At 39.2% G+C, this 21874-nt stretch overlaps 2 protein-coding genes across 2 annotated transcripts in view; both read right to left on the reverse strand.

Annotated features, from left to right (window-relative positions):
- Positions 1 to 1415: 1415 nt before the first annotated feature.
- MCM6 (minichromosome maintenance complex component 6) lies at positions 1416 to 15028 on the reverse strand. Its single transcript, XM_075757224.1, has 17 exons — positions 14867 to 15028; positions 14022 to 14168; positions 13373 to 13483; positions 12662 to 12911; positions 11818 to 11983; positions 11586 to 11731; positions 10556 to 10706; positions 9777 to 9918; positions 8668 to 8809; positions 8425 to 8532; positions 7687 to 7842; positions 6671 to 6799; positions 5416 to 5577; positions 4142 to 4277; positions 3706 to 3873; positions 2665 to 2804; positions 1416 to 2074 (listed from the first exon to the last, which is right to left on the reverse strand). The coding sequence occupies exons 1-17, from the start codon at positions 14974 to 14976 to the stop codon at positions 1961 to 1963; spliced, it is 2478 nt and encodes an 825-aa protein (XP_075613339.1). The 5' UTR covers positions 14977 to 15028; the 3' UTR covers positions 1416 to 1960.
- Positions 15029 to 18895: 3867 nt separating this feature from the next.
- The window catches only part of DARS1 (aspartyl-tRNA synthetase 1), a 43263-nt gene continuing 40284 nt past the window's right edge, over positions 18896 to 21874 (reverse strand). The window contains exons 15-16 of the mRNA XM_075757225.1: positions 21304 to 21375; positions 18896 to 19538 (exon numbers count right to left, since the gene is read on the reverse strand). Coding sequence (XP_075613340.1) covers positions 19447 to 19538; positions 21304 to 21375 — 164 coding nt within the window. The 3' untranslated portion in view covers positions 18896 to 19446. The remainder of the gene's footprint in view (positions 19539 to 21303; positions 21376 to 21874) is intronic.

Genomic DNA, 21874 nt, shown 5'->3' on the forward strand with positions numbered 1-21874 from the left:
TACATTCAAATACAGCAAAACTGAAGAGCTGACAATGTTCACCTGAAACTACTGTCTGTGCTGCCTAAATACAGAACATGTCTAAATCAACTAAACACAAAATTCTACATAACTATATTGAAAAGTCAGTTCCATCTCCCAGTTTGCTTTCTTTAATAAACAGCTTTTTGTTTAAAGCATACCTGGAATCATCTGGACAATTTATTACTCTGTCAAGCAGTATTAAGTTACAGTAGAAAATGTCTCTCAACATTTGCTGTTACTCAAATAGCCAATCTTATAGCAGGATTATAATTTGTGTACTTTCACGTTGTTTGATTCCCAGTTGACTTTTTTTTTTTTTAAGGAAGCCTAGAAAAGCTTGCTGTTCTGAACAACTAAGTACTTTTTTTTTTCCCCAGACAACCTAACAAGTTTGACTAGGAACTTTACAGCACCACCTGCAGCTTATTTTTCTGTAGAGCAGTGTTAACTCCAAAAGGAGAACACCCCTTCTAGTCTATGAAGCCCACAGAACTGGGGAAAGAGAAGCAGAAAAACTACTTACTTTCTCCATGTGAAAAATATTTATTATCAAAGATTGGGGTGAGGGGAGGGGGAAACAAAGAATGAAGTACAAACATCTTCCTGTCCTTATTTTGAAAGTAAATCAACAATATAGAAAAACATGAAACTGTTGTTGCAGGTGGGTGGCAATTTTTAATGAAATGGAGCATTTGCCAAGATGCAGTTTATGAAAGAAATTAGTGGAGAGAAGTTTCTGCAGTTAGAGTTAGTGCAAATATTTATGATTCCTTCCATTCTATAAATATAATTGTTATCTTTAATGATATGCTTACTAAGACCAAGGCATATCTCCAAAGTTCGAAGAGTCTAACAGGAAAAAAGAAGATGACTGTTACAAACCAGCTCCATTTCTGGACCTGCTTCAGAAACAGTTATTTCACACTATTTATACTTAAAATATCTAAGTTTGGTATCTTTCATGCTATTACAAATGTTTCTTAGGTGCTGATATCAGGCTGAGAAGACAAATATTCAACTATTTTTAATTCTTAATAGATTATTTAATAATCCTGTAGCATACAGCAAATAATGGAGAGCAACAGAAATTTAAGTAAAATTTTTCGTATAGAAAAATCTACAAACAAGTTTAAAAATATAGTCTTTAAAATCCCTCACAAAGGACAGCAGTTTTCAATTCACTTACAAGTCAAGACATTCATCAAGATGGGTGTTTCTGACCTCCTGACTTAAAGTCTTGCTTTGGGCTTGGCTATTTTCAATTTTCTATTTTACATATGCAACAGGAGCATACGCATCTTTAGTCCATCTAAAAAGAAAGAGAAGCAATCAGAGTTTCTCATTATCCATTACTGGAAGTTAAAAAAAAACCTTCTTAAAAACCAAGCATCTGTCATCCAGGAAATTTAATCTTTCTTAAGACATTAAACATTTAGATCACTATTTTTTCAGCCTCAAAGCACAGGCATAGAAAATAGCAATCCCACATATGAGTGACAACAAATACACCCCCACACACATACAGACATTTAATGATCTTTTATTTATGTTAATAAGAAAAAGTTAAAAACCTATAGCATAGAAGTCTACTAAATACAATAGAAGAACAATGCAAAATTCCTCTTATTTAAAACAGAAGCATCTCCATAGCTTGATGCTGAAAAGAGCTTTTGAATGATTCTCCTCTGCATCTGGATGATGGCATTAAAACCCAGAATTAATAATGAAACTAATAATTAAGTGTGTCATTTCTTTAAAAACTTTCCAGGTATGCTCAGTGTAAATGAGCAATCATATATTACTAACCGCACATTGGCACGGTCCACAGTAAAGCATTCATAGGAATTTAAAGTGTTAGCTATACAGCAACCCTTGCAAGAAAAGAATGCATTTTCCAACATGTAACTAGTCAGCTCTACAATCCAGTTCTCAGCCCTTAGTCTTCCAGCAGATAGTTTGGGTTGACAACCAGGTATGGATCTTCATCAAAAGTCTCCTCTTCTCTGGATCCTCTCAGTCCTGACTGGGACAGTTCTATCAGAATGTGGTCCTGCAACAGACAAAAATTTGTATTCAAACAAGAACAGAAATGTTTGTTGAAAGGCATCTCCTTTTTATACTAGTAGAACCTCTTATTGATGAATTATTTAACCCTTTTAATTGTGAACTCCTTCTTTAACATGTTCCTCATCTTGACAATTATGTTTAGTGGAAATCTCTCATATGTTGTATACTTTCTGTGAACACTTCGATCTAGTGGTTTTGTACCTTTAAAAGTGAGAATATTTTATATTTTCATACTTTTTCCTCCAAACTGCCCTAGTGCCCCCATGACTTAAAGCTATCCATTGAATAAAGTGTTGTTTGTATTTCTGTATCCTAATGTATAACTAAGACTATATAAATACAGAAAAATATCACCCACACTTCTACAGGGACATAATATGGCACTTTGAAATTTACTTACACACATCTCTAATTATTTTAGTGTTTTCTCTATAATTACTTTTAACAGGTATTAAACAAAGAACGTGTTTATACTGCATCAGTCAATAACACAGAAGCACAAAACATATTTCTCAAATATTGCACTACATAAGTTAAAACCCTTTTCCACTATGCACACATCTCTGTACATACATAATGCGTAAGTCGGTGAATGACTCTCTCTATGATCTTCTTTTTATTTATTAGGTCTTCTTCAGATTCTATTTCAGATTCAATTTCCTTTAGATACCAATTAATTAGTTCACTCTTCTTTAATGATGAATCATCCTCTTCTGTAAAGAAAATAATTTGCATGAATACAACAGTAGTAAGATACCATTCAAACTGTAAGAGGAAAGGATTTATATGTTAACATGTAAAAGGCTGAAGAGAGAAACATGCTTTTTAAGATGTTTAAGAAACATTAGACTTTCTTCTGTTTCTTAAATCATCATGTTTTGTACATGGTTTAATTGGAGATATTTAGATTGAGAATTGAAGCTTTCAGTTCTATGCATCCGAGTGGCTTACAAATTAAATGAGCAGCCTAGCAATCACATCAGCCTTCAGCTTCAAGAAAAAGTAGTCGTAAGGACTCATACAACTTTCTGCTAAGTAAGGGCAAAAGAAAAATCACTGTCACGCAAAGCTGAAGAAGTCATCCTTCTACATATACTCAGCATTTTGAACAGATATTGTAAGTCTCTACACCCTTCCAAAAACTTTGTAGCATTGGTATATGCTATGAGACAACTGCTGCGTTTCATTAAAGGAGTAGCCTCACCGCAACTGAAATATTTCAACTCCCCAAGAAATGATGCAGCCATTTGGCACATATTGGTTAAGTATATACTTTAGGCTGTGGTTGCTGGCATACATTGAAGCTCTTGCTACAGTTTTCATTGCTGCTGACTCATCTTAAACCAGCATATGCTACAAATCCTTTTCTGGACCTGCTCTGTTGACATCGACTTACTAGGTTTTGACAAATGACTAAGACATCAGAGCTAGAAAGTCCAAGAAGTCCTACCTGTATCATCAGATGTAGTGTAGCCACATGTGTACAGGTTCACACCAGACCTAACAAGTTTGGTGTGTCAGCAGGAGTGAAAATCCCAAGTGCAATAGCATGAGATGTAGTTACAGTTTCTCCCTGAACTGAGTCTAATGTCTTTTTAATAAACAAATTCTTACCTTCCTCTGCTTTCCTGAGGTGCAGCACCAGGAGATTGGAAATTCGTCGATACTCAGAGAAGCCCAGTCTAAGAGAAGCTTTGGGTGCAGCATCCTTGTTCGTGTCCTCAGAATGGCCATTGATCCCATTCACAAGACCATTGACTCCAGCTGGAGCTTCTGCCTCACCTGTTTGGACACATGCCCAGGTTTAGTCTGTATTATCTTTCAACTGTTTAATACTCTGAGCCACTGAAAAGTGTTGAATTGACCAGCCGGGTGAGTGGACCCACAAGGAGGCTGAAGAAGTAAGAGTTAAGAACAGGAGTCAAGATTTCTAGACCTTATTAGATGAGAAACAGGTGAGAAACTGAAGAGAAGCATATACTCAAACAAGGTAAGCTGTAAAGGCTGGAAGTACTTTCCCCTTTGAAAAAATTATCTATGAGTAATTTACCATTGACTCCTTCTTGGTCCTCTTGATCCTCCATTTGCTGTTCATCATCTTGGTCTAAATTGATGTCAGGAGTCTCAACTCTAATGATGGACTTATTTAAAAGCCTGAAAGCTTCCTTCACATGTTTCGGGTGAACCTGGGGAAGATTTGGAAAAAAAACATGTATTAAATAGGCACGGCGGCTCTTCTAGTGTTAAAAGCCTTTTTTCCCCGATAGCTCCAGAAACTCAGCTCTAACTCTGACGAAGGGTCTTTCTATCCATCTCACCTGATTAATCCTAAGCAGTAAAGACTCTGCAAGTCAAATTATATCCTAGCACAAGTACTGTGAGTTCACACAAGGTTATGGAGGGAATAAGCAGCCTGATGAATCTTTCAGGCTTTAGCGATCATGTAGAGTCAATAAAATTTTTACTTAAGCCAAGAACATTTTGAAGAAAGATCGGTGGAGCAAGAAACATGAAAGAAATGGGTCTGAACAGAAACAATATGGAAAAAGAAAGATGTAATTAATGAGATTCTCCTCCATAACTGAAAAGCAAAAACTGGAAAAATAATCTCGAGCTGAGCCATAAGCTAAAAGCTATCTGTTTCTTTATAAGCTGAATTTAATTAAAAAGAACCCAATGGGTGTCCTTGCTCACAACCAGTGAGCAAACTTCTGTCACTGCATGTGCCACATAACCCCTAATCAACATTTCAAAAGACCTGCTGAGTTTTAAAGCAGGGACTAGATGGATAGTAATCATACTACAGTTAATAGGCATAACACAATATACATTTCAACATTGGTTGATGTGAGGAGGAGCTCAGATCACACATACAGGTATGCTTAGGAAGGTTCAGATACTTCGATGAACTTTGGCTTTTTAGATTGCAGATGGAAAGAGCTGTGAGAGATTACAAACTATGCAAGATTAGGAGAGACAGTACCAACAGCTCTGGGTGATACTAATAGATGATTGTTGTTCTTATTTGTCATGATTTGACAGGAAACAGGCTGAGAATGCTGATACAACTGTAATGCAAAAACATGCAGGTTCTCAGTTTGGATCAGCTGATCTCAGTTTTATAAGACATACCTTAAAACCAGCTTTTCTGGCATAAAAATTCAGACAGAGTATGACCACTTGTTATCACAAGTGAAAACATTATCCAAGCTCTCCTCCTCACCCACAGGATTTAAATATGTACAATACCATAGTCAAATAGCAAAGCAAGAATTCCCACATTTATATAAACATTTATGCAAACTTTCATCAAAAACCTGATACCTCATCACAGCAGTGCATACGGGCCATAGCTTCAGACAGCCGAATCATGCTTTCCAACTGTCGCACTGTTATTCTCCAGGATGACTTTGTCACTCCAGAGCCATCACGCTGCCGCAGTCGTTTATACTGCTCCACTATAAAGTCCTCAGACTCCTTAGATATCTTTGTGACATAAGACAGTATGACAGTTTGCCATGTTAAAAGTATTAAAGTTTATTCTTCTTGCATTAGATTAGCAGTTCCCAGACTTTTCTGTACTAGCTACTGCTTTACTCTGAAATATTCTATGTGATACACACATTATACATAAAGATAATGACAATCATATTATATTAAAATCATACTGCAATAATGATCACAGTAACAATGATATAACAATAAGTACATTGACACATTAATTATTTTACAGCAGATTTTTGATCATTTCAATTTTTCTGTTCCACTGACTTGCTTCCAGGCATAATTCATGTCTGTCTCTACTTGATTGTTCTGTGTTTGTTTACCTTTCATTTTTCATGCAAACACACACACAAGCATACACTTGATATACTAACACTGACTACAGCTTTGTGTACACGCTTTTTAGCCTGAGTCTATCTGCACATACACAGATCCAGCTGCAAAACAAACTCCCCACCACACGGAAATGAAATGGGAGTTTTCAAAACTGTGTAAGGGAGGGTGTCCTCTCCTTCCATTTGAGAAGAACTACATTACAAAAACTTCTGAAAACTCTAAAACACAGCCCATCCAAGCTGCTATTTGGGCAGAGCACAAAATTTGTACTTAGAGCAGTTTTCCATGTTCTGTATTTTACCACAAAGCAAACAAAGAATTACCGAGGAACAATATCCTTTAAAAATAAGACCAAACAAACTGTTTGATAAAGCAGTAAGTCAATAAAATACAAAAATCTCTGCAGCAGCTGTGTTGAATAACTCGTGCCCTTGCGGTATGAGAAAGCTATGAAATGAGCCCTCAGTCGTTCTAGACAGAAGTTAAGAACTGCCACCAAAGCAGTTAAGACTACCGATTGTAACAGTCTCAGGCTAGGTGTCTGTAGTTCCAAAAGAAAACAGCACGTGGCTCCAAAATATGCTATGTTTCTAGATAATAACTGAGTTTATAGCTCCTTTCTTAAGAGAACTCTACATTAAGTGTCTTTGCATTTGCTGGAAAAAAGCATGCCATGGAGTGACTGTTTCTTTGGACTTCCTCCTCATACAGAACAATTTATACAGGAAAGTAGAATTACCTTTGGTTTAAACTGTCTTGCAAACAGCAGATACCTTCTGATATCATCTAATGAATAGACACGATCAACAGATTCTTCTACTCTGGAATGCAGATCCACTATGCGTCTGGCAATGGCGTAATCTGTAACCTGGAATATTACTGCTCTATCAGATCACTTGCCCAACATCAGCCAAATATCAAAACAACAGCTATATTCTTCCTTCCCATTCCCCTCCCTCACTTGCACTCCTCATGGCAGAGCTAGTCTTTCCAGAAGCCAGACTCTGCCAGATCCAGGAGAATGCACTGGAGGTTTTTAACACAAGGGAACAGCAGAGAATGGATAAAAGACAGTTTTAGGATTTATAACCTCTTAGAACTCTCTAGGGTTACAAGTTAGCCAGAGAACAGGCAGAAAGCAGCACTCTGCAGCGTGGGAACTACTTTCTTCTTTTTCAGATGTCTCTTTCATCAGTCCCTTCTCAATGAGATAATCAGACTGAGCAAAACAGTGGAGAGAACAGCACTGAACCAACATTAATCTCTGGATCTCACGTGTTCCCAAGGCAAATGGCACATAGACAGGTGGTAGCAGTCTTAGCCTTAGTGACCAGCGATTTGTAAAAATGACTAATGGTTTTAAGTATGCAGGCCAAATCACTACAAGATGAAAAGGCAGTATCCTTGTATTCAGCAGAGTGTGTTCAAATTTGTACTGACAGCTTTTAACTTTGCAGGCAGAGAAGAAAAGCAGAAGGAAGACACTCTCATGAGATTAGCTTCACCTAAAATTTCAGAGGGCCACCAAGATGGTTAGAGGGCAGAAGCACATGATGTATGAGGAGAAGCTGAAAGAGCCAGGTCTGTTCAGCACGAAAAGAAAGCAACTGCCTCACTGGTGAGGACAGATGTGATGAAGCCAGATTGTTCTTAGAAGTACAGATTGACAAGAAAAGAGGCAACAGCCACAAACTGAACCATAAGAAATTCTGATTATAAAAGTACATAAATTACTCTATAATTCCTTAAAATTACCTCATTACATTCATCCACAAGGATGAAGAAGAGATCAAAGCGAGACATGATGGGAGCTGACAGGTTTATATTCTGTTTCAGTGACTTGGATCTGTCATAGCGCCCGCCAACTGGGTTAGCTGCAGCCAAAATGGAGGTCCTGGCATTCAGGGTAGCCTAACAATAAAAAAATAAAAAACCAAGAATGATCTGTGACCACTTGCTAAACCAACTCATCACAATTCAAATGGATCAGCATAACATCTTTTAGATGGCGTTTCAATGGAGGTATTATAATAATCACTCCTCAAAAGAGCCCAAACTCTTCTAACCAGGTCTCTGTCTCATGAAACAGTTTAATCAATCAATACTTTCACATTGTTAAACTCGTGCCAACAATACTGAAACGAGCCCTTAAAACTGCTTTTCACAACACCCTGTTTTTAACAGTGCAAATATACACTTTACTTCTACAAACACACATAAATCTATATCCTCTTTTGGGGTTACTTCAAGGTTAGGATTTTCCCATTGTCTGTTTCCTACCCATTACTATCTCCTTCTTCCTTTTGGTAACATTTCTGATTCTTTCTGGGTATGTGACACAAAAACTTTGCAGGTAAGTGATCTCTCTCCTGCCACAGTGAGGCAGCTGCAGAGCTGGCAAAAAAAATCTGCGAGATGATGCTAGATCAGTATATGCAACAAACGGTCAGGCGATCGTGCAGACCACACAACCAGAGGAATAGCACAAGCTACCTTTACTCCTGCTTTAGTAATGGATATAGTCTGCTGCTCCATTGCTTCATGAATGGCTACTTGATCCCGCACGTCCATTTTGTCAAATTCATCAATGCAACAAACCCCCTGCAGTGAAAGAATAAAAAATAAGAAGTTACCCAAATTCAATCACTTTGGGGAGAAAAGCATCACTAAGACAGTTTCCCCAAATTGATCAACACCATTCCAGATGCAGAAACCTCTCCAAGTTCCTGGACTCACGTTATCTGCCAGCATCAGTGCTCCAGCTTCAATGACAAATTCATGAGACTCTTCATCTTTTACAACAGCCGCTGTTAGACCAGCAGCACTGGAGGCTTTTCCACTGGTGTATACAGCACGAGGACTGAACTCGTCCACATGCCTATGGAGAGAAAGAACAGTGAGGAACAAACTTTAAAAGTCAGATTAAAACCTGCAGAAACAGGTAACTGTAATGCAGTGCTACTTTCAACCCCTCAGGCCAGGACTTGTTCCTTCCTTCAGGAAGCAATTAACATATAAGTAGGTCCTCCCACCTCTAATGATGTTTGAGCAAGCCTTGGAAACTAATCCTTATCTAACTGCGATCTTTTGCAGGTCTGTCATTCACCCGTGGTTACACCAGCAGAAAAAACAATCCAGCCCTCCTCCCACAAGTTTTCTGCTGACTTCACAAGCTAATACAGCTCCTTACGGGTCAGGTAAATGTCAGCACAAGTGGCTCCATAGTAGGAAGCAGCGAGACTGATCACAGGCAGCCTACAGCAGCTTTCGTGGTGCCTCTACATTTCTGAGTTGCAGCGTATGCTGCAAGGACCTCAGCTTCGTGGAGAACAATGCAGAGGTAAATGAACAGCATGACCAAATAAAACCATATTAAATAGAATTTCCAATTTAAAAAGCATTATATTATAAGATGTAGCATAAAACATAATTATTTCATCATTATTTTTCAAGGCTAATAGTTGTCTATTTGTCCAAAGTGTTGGGACCTACCAATTTAGACTAAGCTAAAAACAGGGGGGGGAAATAATTATTTTAAGATGTGCAATAAATTTTGTATTTTTAATATTCAGTGTCTTTTGAAAATATTTGGAAATTCATACTTTCATAACTACCTAAAGAACAAAAAAAAGTCTTAATTCATTCTTTGTTATTAGCACAGGGGCTTGTTGAGTTTGCTTCAGCCCTGTTCAAATACTTCAACCACATCCAAACAATTCCTGGAAAATATTCTTAAATATTTTACTTCCCTTTCCTCTGTTTAACATAGAAAAGGCACAGTACACATTTATAGCTCTAGTCACACTAGACAATATTTAAATACTGAGTTTTAATGAGATGCTTACTTTAGAAATTGACTCTTGGCTGTACTTGGATCACCAACAACACAAACATTGATGTCCCCACGCAATGAAGTGCCTTCTGAAGTGGTCTTAGGAACTCCTCCAAAAAGCATCAGCAGGACCCCACGTTTCACTTCATCATTACCTGCCCCAGAAAAGACACTCCACTAACAATCCAAAGAAAACACCGCATTTTTCCTATTAAAAAAAAACTTCAGCCCACTAGAATTTTAGAGCATTTGGGCACATCCGCTCAGAATTTACCTATTTGCTAAACATCCACAAAAACTGCATTTATGTGCTTGGTAGAGTTTCACGGAAGAATGACTCATGCTACGGTGGCTCAGAATATGGACAAAATTCAGCTGATCAAATTTTTCAGGCATAACCAACACAAGTCCTCCTAAGTTCTGAGCCAAAACCAACTGCAAACATACACACACACACACGCACAACAGCATACAAATGTTTGGAATCCTTAAATCTTTTGAAGGACATCCATATAAAATAAAGCTTATATCCGTCAGCTGTAGGGTTTAGTAGTAGATCACCCAATAATAAACACAACCATTTTGACTAGTCTTGCAGGCCTTAATGATTAAACACAGCAAGTACGCAGGAAATAGATTCTCCTTTTCTAGAGTAACCAGTGCCGGCGGGGAGAGTTTGTGGTAGTTGGCATAAGGCTTTCAAGCTTTCCCAAAACAGTACTACAGGGAAAGCAAAAAGAGTATTTTCGCAAGTGAAATCTTCCCTCTCTGAGGCACCAACTGGACTCTTACCATGGATAGTGGGGAAGAGGCTGGTGCACAGATTATGGTAAAGGTTCTTATCTTGGCTCATTTCAAAAACCTTTTCCCACTCTTTCACAGACATTTGGTTTTTAATGCTTTCTGCAGTCTGCTCTTCATCTCGGAGCTCTTTTCCACCAAACTAAACAAAGGAAAAAAATAAAATAACATGGTCACTACTGAATCAGAGTACTGCAGACAGGAGGTCACAAAAACTTGTTCTGTAAGCTGAATGGGAGGAACACATTCAGAAAAGCTGACTTGAGGCTAAGGAATCTCATTACGTTAAACCTTTAAAAACCAACAGACAATTACCTAGGGGGCAAAATCAATGGCATGTAACTTCAGTTAGTGAGAAATACCCAGAAGAGATGCTTTTCCAGAGATTAAAAAAGAGAGTAAACCAGTATGGCTTCCTTTGGCTGAAAAATGCCTCTGTTGTAAGCATTCTTCATTAACTGGAATTTACAAGGTCTTTCGTTACTCTGGAAAGCAGCAGGAAACTTCTACACCCAGAAAACAACAGATGCTATTTTTATCCTACGTAATGATGAAGCTGCTACCAGAATTAGAGATTAAAATATCATACCATGCTAAACCCCAGCCATAGTCAGTATTACTTATGTTGTAGTAACATCCCAAGATGTTATGTGATAAACCACATGGAAGAAGGATCGCTGTTTTCCCTGTGACAAAACGAAGTAATAGGATTTGCTGGAAGAAAAGGAAATGCTGCAGAAATTATGAAAGCTGAAGGGAAATAAATGGACTAGTTAGCTCTTTAGAATAAATTGATAACATCAGCAAATAATCACATCTGTAAAAACTGTTATGAACAGTAAAGTCAAGAAAAAAAACTTGCTATATAAATCTAATCAGAATATAAAGACAGACAAATGCACAGGAAGGTGGTACACATACATATTCAAAGCTTTATCCATTCCCGCTCCCTAATTTGAGGTAAAACCATACAGAGCAGAAATCATCAATATCTTTAACTCTATTTTCTTTCCAGACTCACCCGTGGATTTGTTGGTGCAACGTAACAAGCTAGAAAGACTAGCTTATATGACAGCTCTCTGACTCCAAGGGCACGAAGTCCTCGGATGCCTTCGGTTTCATAGCCCTCTGTCCCACTCACCCGGGAGCCGGTTTCTGCGCGCACTCCTGCAGTTAGAGTGGGAGTCAGAACAGCAGTTCCCAGAACAAGCAGGAGGGACATGTCGTCGAGGTCACAAGTGGCAGCAACAAACCTGGTGTTGAGAGCTGGGACACATCAGGCACGACAATCAGTGACCCTGTGAAATCACATTTGTCACCTGCTTGAGCAGACTCCACTGCTTCTGCACGCAAGATCACTTCCACGCTGCGAGGAATGCTACCACGCGGCAGCTCGGCCTGTGTCTCCTGAATGCGAACCTGGGGAGGGAGAGAATATTAAGCACTTAGTGGATGTCACCAAATTTGAAACTGCTTCAAAAGCTAAGCTAATAAATATAGTAAGTAGCATTTGACTGCTGCCATCCATGTCAATCATGAAATTCCTCATACAACCAAAAATCCCTTCACCCATCAGTATCTAAGGAGTCTTGAAGAAACTTCAGAGGATACAGAGGGGCCACAATGACAATTCTGAGGGCTAGAAAGAGCAGCTTGAGTTCAGTTAACGTGACTGACACAAAATATTGCAGGATGTGAAGCGCTGATTATTTTGCAGAGTAAATCAATCTATAAGAGCAAAACACTGCAGATACTAAAAGACACCTCTTTTCACACTTATATAAAACAACTACACATGATGTACCTGCAATATGAGACTAACAATGGCTCTAATATGTGGGTTTTCAGTGGCTTGCTTAGACAATAACCGTCACGCAACAACACTGCTTTGATGCTATTCATAATTGCCCATGCTTAAACATAAGACATAGACAGAAAGAAACTATTTCCAGAAATTCCAGTGCTTTTTCTTGAGGTCTTTTGATGTTGACAGTACCAAAATTAACTGTTTTCAATGTGTAGCAGTACAAACAACACCCTTCAACTACCACAGGAACATCCATTGTTTGCTGTCGTCCTCCAACCTCACCACTGTACCTTTTGGAAATCAACAAATCTTGATTTGTTTGTGTCCAGCAGGAATCTCCTTCTGTTGGCACAGACTGGATTTCTGCAGATGTTTGGCTGCGTGTATTTAAATTGCTGTTCCACATCTTTAATCACTGTCTGGCAGTCGAGGCACAGGAAGGTTCCACTTACAAGCTCAGGATGGACTGGGTGGGTACGTACCACCTGTCCACTGATACGCATCAGTGAGCCAATTTTTGCTGATGTCAGTTCTCGAATTCTGTTTAAAACAGAAATTCATAGGGATTAAATCCTTGAGTTGACATTTTTAGCCCCAAGTACTAAGATGCAACATATTTGTTTCATTCAGTCTGTGACTAAAGAACAGCTGTAACAGATAAAAGCACCAAAGTTACTAGAATATATTCTCATTTTATGATTTTGCATAAAAGGTCAAACCAATGCAAAAGTTACTTCACTAGTACTTCAAAAGCAACATACTCTATTTTTTTTAAATTATAGAAGTTACATTTGTTTGTGGAATATGATGAATCTGAGTATGATTCACAAATGAAAAACTGTTTAGAAAAATATCCTGCACAAGATCAGGAAACTTCTTCACAACTGTATTGGTCAACTGTACATTTCACACTATATAACCAAGACATTTTCAGCATGCTTTGATGCTTTTTTCCCTAGTAGTAAAAATACACAAGTTTCTGGAATTAATAATCATCTTACTTGTGTCTGGTAGGTAGATCTTGGAATGCAACATAAAAGTCCTTGTTTGAAGGAACATTCCCATGGTCTCTGGCAAAAGTCTTTACTGCCCGGCAGAGGTAAGGGTAAACCCTGAAATACAGAAAAGAAGTTGAAATTTTATACAAGCTATCAAAATGCCTTCTTTGCTTTAGACTACATCAAAGGCTTGTATCATACATTTCCAGGTTCTGGCTTTTACTGCCACATTATGTAGGAACATACAAAAGCTAATCTAAATATGCTAAATATGAGATTACTGCATAATAGTACCATTTGCTTTATTGTCTGAAAACAGACCTTTTAAAGTCTCATTTTATGACGCTTTTATCCTAATATTAAGGAGCAGATGCTCAAAATAAGCCACTGGCTCAATAGAATTTATTCTGTATTCGTGTACTGGCCATCTACTTTTTCACCAGAATAAATGCAATTGCCTAGTTAACTAATGATTTCCAGAGAGGAATCCATTAAAAAATAAATTTTGATTCAGTAAAAAAAAATTAAAAATTCCTAAATGTGTTTTCATGATGTAGAAAGCAGACAAAGGTCTCAGTTTTTACATAACATGTAAGACATTATGGGCCTGAGCGCAGCACTGCTCAGCTCTCAGGTAATCTCTACACTTCACCTGTAAAACTCCTCCTGAACAGTGGTAGAGAGCTGCTGATTGAACTGCTCCAAATCCGCAAAGCTTACGATCAACGTGTTCCGCTCTGGCCGAATCAGTTCTTCAGCATCACGCAAGTATTTGACCTCCCCATCGCTGTTCTGGAACCTGAAAGTGATTCAGGAATATGTTTCACAGTTACCTATCAGGCTGCAATTGAATACTTCTGAATTCAGGAGAGAAAGAGAAGAAAAGGATCGCACACATTACGGAGTGTGCAAGAGAACGACGGCATCCCACAGTCCCTTGCAAACGTCTCTTCCTTGCTACATCTGTTCTATGAACAGCCCAGCACAGATGCCCTGGATCTGCATGACATACAGCTGGTTTGCCACACAGAATTCTATTTAGGGTTTAACAACAACTCTGCACCAGGAAAAGCCCCCCTCCCCCCGCCCAGGGGTGCATTAACGTTTCCGTGTTTGCTCCTGAAGGGTCCCTCAGGAGACAAAACGTAGCGAGTCAGACGTATGAAAGTGTAACAGCCAAGCCCCAAAAGGGGTTTTCAACCTGGCCGTCACAAAACGTTGTTAAAAGGGGCCAAATGCAACTAACAAATTCCCATCCAAAGCATTTTGGGAAGGATTTTGCCAACCCAGACAGACACCTCACGGCAGAGCAGTGCCTCAGCGGCGGGCCCAGACGATAGGAGAGCTTTTCTGACTGAAACACGAGGGATCGGGGCGACAGGCCCTGACAGGATCTCACCCTCACCAAATGGCTGCCCCCTCTGTGAGGCCCTTGCGGCCCGCCGCCTCCTGACGGCCCTGCCCGCCCGCTGCCAGGCCCGGCCCCCTCTCACTCACTCCTCTAAGAAGTCCTGGAACAACTTCTGGCACTTCTCGGCCACCTCATCGCGGAGCTGTTGGTGCTGCTGCGCCGCGCCCGCGTCGCCCGTCGCCACCGCCAGGTCCATTCCGGCCGCTGCTGCCGCCCCGGCCCCCAACCCGGCCCCACACCCGTTCGCGCCACAACGCACCCCACGTGCGCCGTCGCTCCGCCGCGCCGGCCAATCGGCGGCCGTCGGCCCGCGGAGCCCCGCCCCTCCGCCCCAGCTCCTCCTTTCCTCACGGGCCTTTTCGCGCCAAAGGCGAGGGGTGCGTCAGAGGTGAGGGCGGGGTTTGGTGGTGCGTGGGGGTTGTTGTTCGGCGGGGGCGGATTCGTGCTCCGGCCGGGGAGGGTTTATAAAGCGATAATTCAGGGGGTAGGAGGAGCCTGTGAGGGGTCGTTTGCTTTGAAGGCCGCTTTGTCCTGGGCTTTCTCGAACTGCTGGGGAGTTTGGTTGGTTTTGCCAGTAACTTGTAAATGTTGTGGAGGACTTCAACGTGTGGTGGAGGAATGCATCCCACAGACGTGTACATGGGTGGCTTTTAGTATTTTCAGCTACAGTAACTGGAGTTAAAGCTCCACTGGTACGTCCAGGGAGCTGCTGAGGAAGCACGGAGCCATGGAAGCTCCTACTCGTGTTGTGTGCCGGAGGCATCTCGGCAGCTTCTTGCTGACAGGATGCACTAGGTAGGCTTGCACCTTCTAAAGGACTAGCCTCGGGTGAAAAGGGTCTAAGTTAAACCAGGTGAGGGGCAGGCTTTAGTTTGGACGCTTGGCTCTGTGTTTGTAAAGTTGTGCTTATAGGTAGGATGGTAGAAGGTAATGGTTGCCAAGTGTTACCATGGCTGACGGCCATCACTGAGTGGCAGCTGCTGGCACACGATGCCCGCCAGCAGGAACCCTTTCAATAGCCATGAAAAATCGCTTAGAAGTTCTCTGCCACCTGTAAAGTCATTAATCTGTGCCTAAACTGGGAATCTTCTTGTAATTAAGGCAGCTAAGGGTTGACTTTCAGTTCTGAAACCCTTTGAAAGGTGCTAGCAGCACAAGCTTCTGTACCGTTATTTCATATTACGGTGTGCTTGCCATATAGTGAAGAGAGGCTTAATTCCAAAATGGTAAAAGGCTGCCTGGCAATTTGGGTTTTTTGGGTGTAATAAGATTCAGCTCTACATTGTTCACTCACTTTTCACTGCAGAGGCCAGAGTAAGAGGTTCTGGCTGGGTTAGTCTTTTTTGAAAGCTGGTATTATTTTAATGCATATTCTTATGTGCTTTGGTGCATAATTACAGCTTTTCTTTGGGTTTTTTGTTTTTTTCCTCTTTGAAGATGGCCAAGGGCTAAAGAGGTGGCAAAGTAGAAAAAAACCTGCACAACTGTTTACAATTTATCCTATGCTTACCTGTTCTTTTAAATCTGAAGAAAATAGTAGAACTTGGTAATTTTTAAAAAAACTTGCAGTGAATAAATTCCATGTTTTGTGAGATCATACTAGCAAAAAATGTGTGCAAGTTGTGAAGCTTCTTTAAAAGAAATAATCAATTAACCTAGATAATTTCTGCTATTTTTTCATGATTTCTACCAAAAATAAAAAAATCCACCCCCTCCCTGCGTGCAGATACCTAAACAAGAAATAGTAAATAATTAAAATATTTGGTTGTGTAATTGAGAGATGGCTGTCAAGAAAACATGCTTGGTTTTGACTTTTCTTTTTTGTCCAACACACCTGGAATTGACTGGCTGGGGGTGGAAGCACAAGGTTTTCCTGCTTTTACTCTTCCCCTCTCCCAGTGGGCAGGGAGCAAGCACCTGTGTGGTGCTTAGCTGCCCACTGGTGCTAACCCCCAACAGGTGTGTGCAGCCCTGGGGAACACTCCTGTGCTTTGCTTCCAAAAGAACAGCCCAAGTCCTCTCTCCTGCTGGGCAGATTTGGAGAGCTCAGTGAACACAGATGGGTTTTTACAGGAGAAACAGTTAAACTTCAGAAGCAAACTGAAGCTTTGTGATTGTTTTGAGCAGATGACTCCCTGGCTACTCCTTACCAATATCCTTTCCAGTTCCTTAGCTTAAAAAATTGCATGATTGTAATTACCATCTGTGTATCATGAAAGAAAAAAAAAATCCCAACACTGTAACTGGTGGAGAAGCAGCAGCAATGTGGGTGCCATGTAAAATGCTAAACTTACTGCAAGTTACTGGAAATAAAGGACTATACAGGTTTGATTTTTCCAGAACTACCAAACCAGAGTTGCTACTTATCAAACATAAAGTTCTGAAATTACTATTTGCAAGGTTTCAAAGTAAGCTCTAATGCTGTGCAGCTCCCACTAAAGTATCCTGTTAAGATTACATTCAGGGTGAATGCATTTTGATTTATGATCATAATTATTTTCAGTTAGCTAAGAAAACCTGCATGAAAGGAATCAAGGTCTCCATCTGAATTCTTGTTCTTGTGCAGCTACTGTGAATAAATCAAACTACAACATGAGCTCAAGTAACTAACAGAATGGGGATGAGCACAGTTGTTGGATGAATGTATGCACAAAACTTACTGCCAAATCTAGAGCAAGAAACATAGTTCTCAGGATATTTTTTTTTTGTTGGCATGAAGTGTAAGTCAGTAATTTTGCTCCTTATTAGAAGGATGAGTTTCTGATGTGGAATACATTACCAGTTTTATATGAACAAAAGTAATTAAATTCATTCCAGTTGGCTTAGCTGGATAAACAACTGTTTTGAAACTTGAATTTGTTGGTAATAAGTCTGTGATGATAAGCTGTGTGTATAATCCACTTAGCTTTGTAAAGTACAACTGGGTACACTGTTAGATTTTAGAGTTAATCATTTTGGGAAGATTCCATGGTAAATTAATTTAACAGACTCATAAGCAAAACTGCAAAGTATGTTATTCCTTGAATTGTGTGACTTCTAAACCGATTTCTACGTTTCCAGGACTTCACTGACCTTTAGTATGATTGTTTTCTAATGGAGAACTCTTGTCACAAAACATTAAAATTAAGTCTTGTTCAGTGGCAGCTGCAAAAGATGATTTGCCCTTTTGTGAAATTCTACAGAATTTATACACAGCCTCACTGACCTTTTTGTAGCATAACCAATATGTGACTTCTCTGACATTTAAAAATCAAGGTAGCAACAATAACAGTCTAAACCATACCTCCTACTGAAAGCTCTTTATCATGTGAAATGTAAAGCAAAAATTAAGTCAGGAATTACAAATGTGTATGAATATTAGAGTAACTCTATTGCAGTGCCCAAGGAAGGAATTTAATCCTTTACTCTTTGGCATCCACACTTTAAAAAAAATGTTTTAAATTTGAAAAACAACTATCAGATGCAGTCCATAAAAGGAAGATTCAAATACACTGGTTCCTCTCCAAAGGCAGGTCACATCCTTTGGGTTGGGAGGAAGAGTAGTAGTTTTGCACATCACTGCAAATTGAGGAGGTTCAAGTAGGTAATTCATTTGAGAAAAAGGATGTCTAGAAATAATTTTAGAAGTACTCTGACTTAAAGAAACACCCAATTTCTCTAAATGTAGAATGGTTGCGCTGTTCACAGCATTTATAAATGAAAAAAACACCCTGAAATAGGTTGGCTTACATTAGTTGCTTTTCTTTCATGGGGAACAGATACATGAAATCCTTGCTGATTTGTTTGTTATCCTAGAGGCTGGGTCAGGCACGACAACACATGACCTGTTCTCAGACTCACTGTCCATTTATTTTCTGAGAATATTATATATCCTTTGTGTATTCCATGAGTGTGTTTAACCTTCTATGCATTCTCAGATAATAACATAAAATAAAGAACAGGCCTATGGCTTGTATACAACTTCTTTCAAAAAAAAAAAAAGGGGGAAGAAGATAGAAAGAAAATAAATTTAAACTTTAGGCAGTTAATGCATCATTAAAAAAACCCAAACACAACCCATATCAATTCATGCTTATCTTGTGAGGGTACAAAGCAAAAACCAGAAAGCCAGATACTGTATCTAATTTACTTTGAGAGATTTATTGCAATCTATTTTCATACTTTCACATGAAGACTTTTTGTTAAGAATGTTGTTCTCACCTGCTTCTCTACCTGACACTCATGTAAATTAACAATTGGCTGGGTTCCTCCTGACTTTTAAATTGCAAGCATCCAGTTATTTGAGCTTTGAGCCAATTCTGTACTTCAGAATATTCAATCTTGCTGACATGTTAAAAATGCAGAATTTTTATTGCATAATTTATTAAAATGTTTAGAAACATGATACAATTTAATGTGACACTAGAATAATAACTCAAAGTATCACATTTTCATTAAAAATGTGCACAGCTGCCAATACAAAGAGTTTTGATCTGTTAAAATATTTTCTTTTAAATAAACAGCTAAGGATAAAAAAAATTATTGTGGCACTTTAGTAAATGAGATTTTTTTTTATTGCATATTACAATGCTCAAATCAATAGAGGTTCATCAGTAGCAGGGGATATGCTTGCAATCGTATCATATTTGCAGGGCAAATCATCTCAAATTTTCAAAGGCAGCTCGTGTTAGGGTGTCAGTCGTTTGGGATCCCGTGGGAACATGGAGGTCTGACGAACATTATGCAGCCCAAGGTACAGCATGGTTACTCTTTCCAGCCCTACAACAAATGAAAACAACAACATCAGTATAGTCAGTCTTCTGTTTGAAACTCTTAAGGAGGTGCCTCACGTAGTAGTGTGACCAAAGACCGAGATGTTCACATTAGCGCGTCCAACTACAGGAAGGAGTTAGAACAAAAATTAGGGATTTTACATAAAGCGCCGTCTGCCGTGATAGATACAGACTTCATTTGGAACGTGTATCACTGAGCAATGGCACTGGAGGCTCAACCCTGCTCTGAATCACTTTGGACTTTCAGGAATGATGGTGTAGTAAACTGAAATGGGAGGTGGGTAATTGGGAGAACTGTACCTTGAGTACAGTAACAGCACTATAATCCTGTCCTGGTTTCAGCTGCGATAGAGTTAATCTTTCTTTCTAGTAGCTGGTACTGTGTTTTGGATTTAGTATGAGAATAATGTTGATAACACACTCTTAATATAACCAGTCTTAAGAGCTTCAGAGTAAGAAACAAGTGCCATAAGCGACTACAGTAAAAACCTACAGTTGGGGAAGTTTATCCCAAACCCTCTACAGTACAAGAATGCAGATTCAGCAATATATACCCATGAAACCACCTGCTGGTATCTGTATGATACTAAATATTTCACTGGTCATTGTGTTCTTTCTTCCTGAAATCTTAGAGTTTATGTGTGTACTGTGGAAGAACATGGGAGGACTTCCTAATCCATGGGCTACATATGCACCCCTGTCTGCTGAGATGAAACCCAGATGCGTACTACTTTTCACACACTGCCCTCCTATGTTAAGGTTTCCATCTGAAACAGCTAGAAACCACTGTTAATTCTGACAGCATCTCCTGTTTGGCTGGTACTTGCCCTGACCTCCAGGATGTGCAGTGAGGAGCATTTAGTTTACAAAAAAGATGTAGCTGCAGCTTCCTTGATGTCAGCTCTGACTGGCCTAAATGATTTTGAGTCATCTGCAAATGCTGTATCTCCTCTGCTCATGAGAACTGCATGATCATTGACACTTACATCTTGTAGGTATTTCAAAACAGTTGTTGCAAGAGCTTATCACAAATCTAATGCATTTACTGAAAGCAAAGTTGTTCTGAGAACGTGCTGAGAATGTACTAAATACACTTTACAAAAGAAAGGCAAATGCAGAAAGACTAAATCAAAGACATCATTGTGTTTATTGATCGGGACCTACAAACTGTCCTATTTCCGTATGCATGAACGGATTTCATTCTGCTAATGAAAGCAATGTGTATAACTAAAATTTGTTATTGAGGTGCCTAAAAACTATGGTCTTTTTCATGTTAATATGTAAAATCCACCCAAACCACAAAGCCTCAATACCTTTGCTGAAACAATCAGCATCAACCAAAATGATCAATGACATTCAGTCAAATCACTACATAAGACGGAAGCAATCACTTATTTCTCCTCACTGCAGAACAGCTTCATCAAATGCACTAAGAGACCAGTGGCTTCTGGAATTAGTAGGCTATGATAAATCCATACATAATATAGTATTTTCTTGCTTGCTTAAATTTTCCTCATTGGTCAAATTTGAAAGTGATGCGCGTGGCTAATAAACTGGCATTTTTTCTTGTGATCACCTACTTTTTAAACTTGCCAGACTGTGCCATTAATATTTTGCCTATTTATTTTAAGATGATCCTTATATTTTAGCTTTTCTCCTTAAGTTCTCCAGGATAAAGAGCCCTGCTTGAGACCAAGCAGTTTAAATTAAGCTCAGGCTACCAGAGAACCAAATAAAATACAGATACTTACCTATCCCACCACCTGCATGTGGAGGTGCACCAAAACGAAAGGAATCAATATAAGCCTTTATTTTCTCCAAATCTAGAGAGGAAAAAGATATGTTTCTCACTTGCTTAATGAACTCCAGGCCAAACAACGAGTGACTAGAGGACTGCAAACACAACAAAAAAATTTACCAATTTAACCTACAAACTAACAGCAAGGTTTTACTCATTAAACATACAAATTATCCAGGACTAGCTAGAAATTATGACTATAACAGTTTTGGTTTATAATTTTGTTAATAACTTAATCAGGGAAGAAATTCTAGAACTGAGTAAGAGCTAGACCCAGCTGATCATTGTACCTTACAGAAAATGGTGAGTTCTTGAATAAACTGCAGTGAGAAAGCGAAGATTTAGCAACTCTTTTTCCATCTTGCTACAGTGGGAGTTACTCTTGTTTTGCTACTGCCTACCTGCGGCTTCACATTCACAGAAAGCATAATTTTAATCTATGTTTTAGTCTTCTGACCTCCACCTAATTTACTCTTTTACCCTTCTATTACTAGCTGGCCTTGTCCCTGCTCAGTCTTTTTTTT

This window comes from Balearica regulorum, chromosome 6, assembly GCF_011004875.1.
Source record: "Balearica regulorum gibbericeps isolate bBalReg1 chromosome 6, bBalReg1.pri, whole genome shotgun sequence".
Lineage (NCBI taxonomy): Eukaryota > Metazoa > Chordata > Aves > Gruiformes > Gruidae > Balearica > Balearica regulorum.

What these genes read in the sequence shown, in the direction of transcription:
- MCM6 (XM_075757224.1), bottom strand. Translation starts at nt 14,976, where the DNA reads ATGGACCTGGCGGTGGCGACGGGCGACGCGGGCGCGGCGCAGCAGCAC. An exon ending in GCCAAGAGTCAATTTCTAAA is followed by an intron (nt 8,810 to 9,776) that starts GTAAGCATCTCA and finishes TTCTCTCCATAG; the next exon opens with GCATGTGGACGAGTTCAGTC. An exon ending in TTACTAAAGCAGGAGTAAAG is followed by an intron (nt 7,843 to 8,424) that starts GTAGCTTGTGCT and finishes TTTTATTGTTAG; the next exon opens with GCTACCCTGAATGCCAGGAC.